The sequence below is a fragment of the Stigmatopora nigra genome, chromosome 5, assembly GCF_051989575.1.
Source record: "Stigmatopora nigra isolate UIUO_SnigA chromosome 5, RoL_Snig_1.1, whole genome shotgun sequence".
In the NCBI taxonomy this organism is placed as follows: Eukaryota; Metazoa; Chordata; class Actinopteri; order Syngnathiformes; family Syngnathidae; genus Stigmatopora; species Stigmatopora nigra.
Window position 1 is genome coordinate 4,717,943 of NC_135512.1, and position 8,563 is coordinate 4,726,505.

General features: G+C 37.1%; 1 protein-coding gene across 1 annotated transcript; it reads left to right on the forward strand.

The window, feature by feature from the left end:
• The first annotated feature begins 1,289 nt into the window (after positions 1-1,289).
• creb3l3a (cAMP responsive element binding protein 3-like 3a) lies at positions 1,290-8,563 on the forward strand. The gene is made up of 9 exons (XM_077717451.1): positions 1,290-1,397; positions 1,507-1,738; positions 2,480-2,613; positions 3,754-3,864; positions 3,940-4,046; positions 5,134-5,202; positions 5,394-5,478; positions 6,715-6,808; positions 7,937-8,563. Exons 1-9 carry the CDS (start codon positions 1,299-1,301, stop codon positions 8,239-8,241), a joined length of 1,236 nt encoding a protein of 411 aa, XP_077573577.1. The 5' UTR covers positions 1,290-1,298; the 3' UTR covers positions 8,242-8,563.

Genomic DNA, 8,563 nt, shown 5'->3' on the forward strand with positions numbered 1-8,563 from the left:
CAAGTTGATAACTTAAACATCATTCCTGTTGGTTGGAATGATACAAAGTATCATGGTGAATCATATCTATGGGCACAGTTTACACCATAAAATAGGAATATGTATGGTAAAAGTATGTAGGTTATAAGCTAGAATCAAAATAAAAATGCCTTGTAAGAAATATTACAATATATTCAGGAACAATTGTGTGGCTATTTATAGATATTCAAATTTATTGACATTCTCAGTGCCAAAATGTTACAACAATACCACATTATGAATTATTTAGTAAATGTACCGCTGTCAGGGTCATTATTTTAATTTTATTGAATTATGTAATATTGTTTCATGGCATTTTTTTTTTAAAAGATAGTGTTTTATTGTCCTTCATAACTGGAAAAATGCCAAACACGTTTCATATTATCTTAAAAGAACATCATAGATGCATAATCAATTAACCTTTTGTGAAACAGTCAGCACGTGATATTTGTCTCGTGACTTACTCTTTGAGTCCAACAACAACGACATTAACTCATTGGCTGCTTTTGATGGCGATGGTTTTCTAATCCGATTTGATTTAGAGTGCTGACAGCAATCGTGCGATCACTGTCAGAACCCCCAATCAAAATGGATTGCACGTCCATTGCTGTCACTTGTAGTTGAACGTGATCCTTCAAACTCAGGCATCCCCATTAACATAAATTTGCTTCCTACCACTGCCATTGGAAGTGAAGAAGAATTTTTTTTGTTACAAAAATATAATATATTTACAGCTCTGTAAATCTAATTATACTATTTTTTTCAATATGATTTAAAGTTGTTCTGATACAATGACTGAAACTAACATTTTTTCTTTTTTTGCAGTCCTAGAATGACATTAAACTAGCATACTGTAATTAGTCTACGTTTTTATCGTCATGACTACCATTCTTATCGACATATTGTTGATTTTATAAATTCATGCTCCGATTATGCTTCTGTTTGAAAATGCCAAATGAAACAATGCATAATCATCTAACAATACCAGAGGTCTAAAACTCAGAGGTATCTTCACACTGGAGTCCTAAAATGTACTATTTTCTAGCAATTTAAAAATAATAATAATAATGATTAAAATAAAATCTGGTCTTAAAGTCAAGTAAATTGTCCTCCAGGATTAGAAAGCATAAAATCCACTGTTCAAGGTGGATTATAATAATAGGTCAAGCAGCCCCTGTGGTAACATTGGTGACCTTATGCAGTGTCTTTATGTACTTTTAAAAAGCATGAAGGAAACAACTTGTAAGTAAATGTCACGCTGACAGCAGGCATACGACGGCATGGAGCTGCTGGATTGGCTGTTTGATCAAAACGAGGGAATCCTCCGACACGAAGAAGCAGGACAACAACAGCAACACTGGCCAATGCAAGACCCAAATGTGCGTGAGTCTGTCAATCATCTGCAAATAGCACCAAACGATCCGTCACCTGGGCATGTTATCAAATAGAAAAGACAAGAAAAACAACAATACCTTTCACCCCCTGCAGATGCTCCAGCTGGCTGAACAGGCGGATGCCGATTTCTTCAATGCCCTCCTAAGTGGAGGTGAATCTGTCTCAGGCTCGCCTCTCTGGCCCCCCTCACCGAGCGACAGCGGGATAAGCGAGGACCCTCCCTCAGACCAGATGGATAGCCCTCAACGACCTATGAGCCCCCCTGACGAACTCCATTGTTTGGGTTCCAAAGCATCCTTGGAGGCCCAAATGTCCATGAAACCAAGTAAGTTAAGGAATTATGTTTAAATTATTTTTTTATATACTGTATTTTCACGACTGTAAGGCGCACCGCATTATAAGGCGCACCCTCAATTATTGACGTTTTCTCCCATATATAAGGCGCACTGTATTATAAGGCACACTGTCTATTTTGGAGAAAATTTAAGACCTTTAAGTGCGCCTTATAGTGGTGAAAATACGGTAATTGCTATTGACTTCCAGGTATGAAGCACTCACTACACAGTCACCTCTAGAGCCAGCCATTGTTGATGTTTTGGATTTTTTTTGGTATAAAATCTTGCAGTGGAGGAGGAGCTATATGAAGGAAGATTTTGTAAACTAAGATGGCATTGCATATTTAACAGTATTGTTTCAGTTCAGGCGTTTGTTTTTTTAATATCCGACAGTGATGGTTTTTCATTTTTGGTTTTCTGTTTTTTTTTCCATATATAAGGCACACTGAATTTTAAGGCGCACTGTCTATTTTGGAGAAAATTTAAGACTAAGGTGCGCCTTATAGTCGTGAAAATACGGTACCTGTCGTGCTCAGTTGCTTCTTTATATTGTGTTTTTTGGTATTGTGCTGCTACCAAACTTTTGTTGGTTGTATATCTTTTCCAGTCCTTACTTTGTAAAGTACAAAACACTTTAAAAAGATGTTACTCTGCAGTCTAATCAAAATGTGTAACCTACATTCCACATGAAGTAAATCACAGCAATTTCTTCTTTGTGTGTGTTTGTAAAGACGCCTGGGAAACTGAGCTCTCCATGGGCCGGATAAGATATTCACAATATTCTTCAGATATTGACAGAGGCCCACTGTGTTCTGACTCGGCTCTAACTGTTAAGGAGCTGCTGCTGAGTGGCACTGCCGAGCCGGTAAGTGAGATAAGATGGGATGGGCGAAGAGTGGTTATATGCTACTCTGGTCATATGCTATTTATAATGACGCTCATGTAAAGCATATAGATTTATCTATTTTGGAGCTGGTTTACAGAATGTATAATGTATACTTAAACATGGAGACAAGCAGCAAAAATCATTGAAGGTTCTCAAAAGTTCATGCAGTCAGTGGCCAATTAAATGCTTATCTTTTAAGACTTTTTAAGAAAACTCAGATAATTGGGTATGAATACTTGTATGTTTGCTCAAAACAGGTAAAAACTGAAAACTATGTAGTACTCATTTGTGGATATGGAGCGCTATCACTTTTTTTCAGCATGGCTAAGAGGGGTTCAGTGACATTAGGATATTAGGTTTTAACAAAAAGTGCTTTTATTTGTACTTTTTGCATTATTATCTAAGCTGCTTTAGACCGCCTTGTTGTCACTCATAAGTGCAAAAACCACACTGAGGGAAGCTTTTATTTTATAATATTATTATTTTTTAAGACCTATAAAGAACGCCCATTCAGGATTTGAATCATTCTATAACAGAATTAAATTCAGTATTTGGCCAGTACCTTATTCCAACCATAAAGTACTTTTTTAATCATGAAAAATGCAAAAACTAAATCCTAAAATAGAATAAAAAGGTTCCTATACTTTATTTTGATCCAACCTTTGTTATTCTTTAAATTTTCAAGACTTACTTAAGCAAACATTTCACATTCTTCTCCAATTCTGAATCAAGCAATCCCCAATTACAGTTTACAGCAATACATTGATTCCCAATGCAGCAAGATATTTTTATCCTCTCCTTTAATAGATTGGGGTTAAGAACACAATTATTTCAGTCATTCTATCTTAATTTTTCAGACCAAGTAATAGTCAAGAAAGCCAAAAAAAATCAATCCAATCTGTCCCAGTTGATTAAACCGAATGGCAGAATGCAGACAGACTCGTCAAACTCGTATTACACTTGGTTTGGAGGCAGAAAAAGGTGAAATGGCACCAAGTGGTCTCCTAATTCAACTTACCAGGCTCCAGGGAGAAATTAGAGTGGGGGTATCGGGCCAACGGCAGCAAGGCAATTTCGGTACTGCAAATTCATATATTTGTATTCATCTCTAAACGCCAGGCTCCACAACCATTCCAGCAGTCCATTCAAGAACTGATACTCAATGAAGATGAGAAGAAGCTCCTTGCAAAGGAGGGTGTGACTCTTCCCAACCAACTCCCGCTTACCAGAGTTTGTTTTTCCAGTTAAAAAACTTAAATAACAAGAAATCCCAATTTCAAAATAACTCCCTTTTTTTGCAATTAGAGTGAAGAAAGGATCTTGAAGAAAATTCGCAGAAAAATCCGCAATAAGCAGTCAGCCCAGGAAAGCCGTAAAAAGAAGAAAGAATATATTGATGGACTGGAGAGCAGGTAACATTTCTACTTATGAATTACATTTATATATACATGGCCCTAGGTTCAGTGTGTGTAAAATTCAATTCCAACACATTTAATTCATTCTGATTATTCGCCCATGGTCTCGATTTTTAATATATTGGTCTTGAGGGTCAGCATTTCATTTCACCTGCCAACATTTTGAACTTTTTGCAGCATAAACACTCACAATTTAAAAGTGAACTAGACTTAGAGGTCATTTACACAGAGATGCTCTGACCAAATCAGAAAATGGCATACACGTATTACAATTTTGCATGGAAATTCCTGGGGTTTACTGTTTATATCAACTGCCCTCCTGTATATTCCTGAAACAAAAGGCAATAGATCTTTTTGGGCATGGGAGAAAGAAAGAAATAATTGAGTACCTCAGCGGGCATGGCATGTCTTCATAGATGTGGAGTTGTTTCCTCTGTAATTGCTCATTCAATATCTTACTGACAAGGCTCGCAACATCAAGGTTAATGTTGTTTTATTACCGTATTTTCACGACTATAAGGCGCACTTAAAAGTCTTAAATTTTCTCCAAAATAGACAGTGCGCCTTATAATCCAGTGCGCCTTATTTTTGGAAAAAACAGAAAACCACTAACGAAAAACCACCACTGTCGGATATTAAAAAAACACAAACGCCTGAACTGAAACAATACTGTTAAATATGCAGATGCCATCTTAGTTTACAAAATCTTCCATCATATAGCTCCTCCCCCACTACAAGATTTTATACAAAAGAATCCAAAACATCAACAATGGCTGGCTCTAGAGGTGACTAGTGAGTGCTTCATAGCTGGAAGTCAATAGCAATTACCGTATTTTCACGACTATAAGGCGCACTTCAAAGTCTTACAGTTTCTCCAAAATAGACAGTGCGCCTTATAATACAGTGCGCCTTATATATGGAAAAAATGTCATTCATTGAGGGTGCGCCTTATAATGCTGTGCGCTTTATAGTCGTGAAAATACGGTACTTAATGTCAAAATGTCAATGCCAAGAGACCATTGTAATGTTGTGTTTTTCCGACATATGCTCTCAGCTTTAACTACTATTATTTCTTTGTCTTCAGAATGGCTGCATGCAGCGCACACAACCAGGAGCTGCAAAGGAAAGTGTCTCAGCTGGAGAAATGTAACCTGTAAGAGATTTTTAAAAATATGACTTCCCTTTTGCCTTTCCTATGTGAGCACCTGGCACTGTTACACTTACAGATTCATCCACTTCACAACAGCCCCCCGATCTCCCTCTTCACCTTCATGCATCTATTCTTTTGCAATTCTTATTTTTTTCCCTTCCCATAGTTATTTCTTTATGAATTTGTGTCCACAGTTCACTAATGGAACAGCTGCGCCGGCTTCAGGCTCTGGTCATGAATACATCTAACAAACCGGCCCAGACTGGGACATGCGTACTGGTACGAAGAAGTCATGTGGCAAGATGCTGTATTAAATATATCTTTTTTAAAATGACATTACAAAGAGCCAAATTATTAATGTGCCAAATAAAAGTCAGTGGTAGGAAGATGGCCTGTGGGACATAACAAAAAGAACATAAATATACAATCTGCAAGTATAAAAGCTCTATTTGTGAATGGTAGTCATGTCCAACTTTTGATCAGTACGATAGCACAGCATGCATCACCCGAGGCTATGAGAAAAGACGATTTCAAATTTGAGCTTTAATGAATATGAATGTGTGTCAGAACCGAGTCACTGAATATATTTTCATGTCAACTGGGGGAAACACATACATAGTACACAAAAAAATAGCTTGGTCATGTTTTAGGGATGGTTGCTTTTGCTTAGTAGGATGATCAATTGTTCATTCAAATGAATGTAAAAAAAATGCATTAGTTGGAGGTGATTCAGAATGAAATTAATGTGAAATCAAACAATGTTTTCAGTAATACATTAACTATGTAAATGGTAATTTGAGCTACAAATTATTTGTTTCAAAGTTCTTGTTTTTCCCGTTTATCCATCCTTTTTCTGCACCAAAAGTTGACTTTTGGCAATTGGAATTGAACCAAGTGAGAACCAAAATCCTCAAATTGGAACAACCTTGACTAAATCTTGCATCCAGAGACTGGGATCAAACATATTTTCATATCCAATATTCCTTCCTCTAGTGGCAAAAGAAAAATACCCAAAAATAACAAATTAAAAGGACATATTTGACAAAAAGTGCCAACAAGACAGTTGAACTCAAAATAACACTACCAGTATAAAATATACAAAAAATAATGAGATCCTGCATGTTTGTCTATCCATCAGAATTGGTCTGTAAACAAATATTTTTTAATCTATAACAGGGTGAGGTTGCAGGCATCTACTAATACCATGTAATTATAAAAAATACATTTTAAAATATTACTAAGGACAATTATGAGAACATTAAAATTCATCTAGAGTTCAAAATAGAATAGTAAGTACTATTTCATGCCGAGATGCTGTTGTTTTTGTTAGTCAGCAACTGTGCAAATGCTAAAAAATCTAAGAACCAAGGTAATTAGCTCCTATTGCCTCAACAGGCACTTAACTGGGGGATTCTTCTCAATGAATTATGCATCCTTGCAAAAAAAGCCTTCTTTTAAATTGTCCTTTTTGTCCTCTGCTTTTGGCTTCTTTATCCCCCCCTCTCCCTCTCTTAGGTGCTCTTGCTGTCCTTTTCTCTAATCCTCTTCCCGAGCCTCAAGCCCTACGCTGACACCAAAGTCAGCCAAGGAGACTTCAGCCCAGTCAGAAGTGAGTAACCTTGAGTGGTAAATAGTGTGTCTACCTGACAGCTTGCCTGACACCCAAACAAAGTCCCTAATGTCTGACAGTACACACCCACTACCTCTACTCGCTCCCTGAGTAAAGATCTCCTGGGAGGCTTGACTTGTTTCTTTATTAACTCATTCACAGCCGGGAATTGTGAGTGAATGATAACTGACAGTCTCTACACGTTCAAATGTCATGTACAAATGCCATCTGCTGAAGTTTGATTATGTTACTTAGGTCAGAATCATGTGTGAATGCAATATGCTGGTATAGTTAACTCTATAATACTTCTAGAAAACATACCACGTTGTTTAATCAGTAGTCCGGCACATTCTGTGGTTCTTTTTACGTCGGTAATGTAGGTAATGTTCCGTCTCAGAGCACAGATGGCGTAGTTATCGTGTGGTCACACTACATTTAATCATCGTAAGATGAAATAACATTTGACAAGCAGAAAACAAAGGATTTATTAACTATATAGATGACAAATTACATCTGACAACTGTTTGCCAAATCTTTAGGTTTAGGTATATAGGAACGATTGTTAATGAATGGGAAGGTATGAGACTCAGCTAAGGAATGGTAGCACGTTTTCTTTGTATTTTTCATTTTTTATACCAACGTCATGATTGAGAATGTGTTGCTGTTCACTCTAGTCTCCTCCGATTGAAGGAATCGGATCAATGAAGTAATTTTCTGACATTGGTGCATCTATGAATGGCATTTGTCATATGTCAAACAATATTAGGTTTATAATGGTCTGTGTTGTTTGCCTTAGGCAATTTATTGGATCAGTATAAATCTGTTATGTGCCAAGAAGATCTTTAACACAATCAGAATTCATTCATACATGCCAAGGTGGACTCAATTATAAAGAAAAAAAGGATTTTATTGCACTTTAAAGTCCAAAAATAGTAAAAGAGTCGACTAGGATATATTCCACCTCACAGATCTTAGGTGGAATGACACAATGTAGAAAGATGGTGGGTCAGAACACACAATAATGTTGCAGTATGTTATGCCTTCAATATCTTATTTGGGCCCAATCGTAAAAATCAGCTTTGCCACATTTGCTTGCTTTATGATGGCTGCAACTCTGTTTTCCTCCAGTCCAGTCACGGTCCCTGCAGGGGGTGCAGACCTCCCGTGTGCTTCACTTCATCGATTCCCCGTCGCCTGGCCAAGACGAATCAGAAAACGTGCATGGGCATTTCCCAGGGGATTCAGGACTGGAAATCGCTGGCTTAATGGGGAACATGAAGCTCAATGGGGAAGTAGACGTCCTTTCTCCAAATTGTAGCCAGGAGGAAAGACTTGGTCATTTTCATGTAGACCCGCTCACCGGTCATGTTAATTCTGTAACTTTGGATCCAAGACGCTCATCCAGGTTGCCGCCAAATGCAGATGACATGTAAGAAAAACTAATGATTGCTTTGTGTTGTCAAAATATGGTTTTCTGAGAGGTGTTGTGTCTTTATCTAAAGTCTTATTTACTCTTTTCTCATTTGTGAGGCTCTTTTGTAACTTTGTATGTGCTTCTGAGTTTTAACTGATTTGCCAAATTGCATGATTTGTTAACCATAGAGAACATCTTTATTATTTTGTCATGTATCAGTTCTATTTGTGGAAAAACTGTGCTCTCGTAACTGTACAAAACAAAAACATTTTTTAATGATCAAAATCCAGATTATCAAGTAATTCTAAGCACCTGTTTTCACCCTTCTTTTTCTCTAAAGT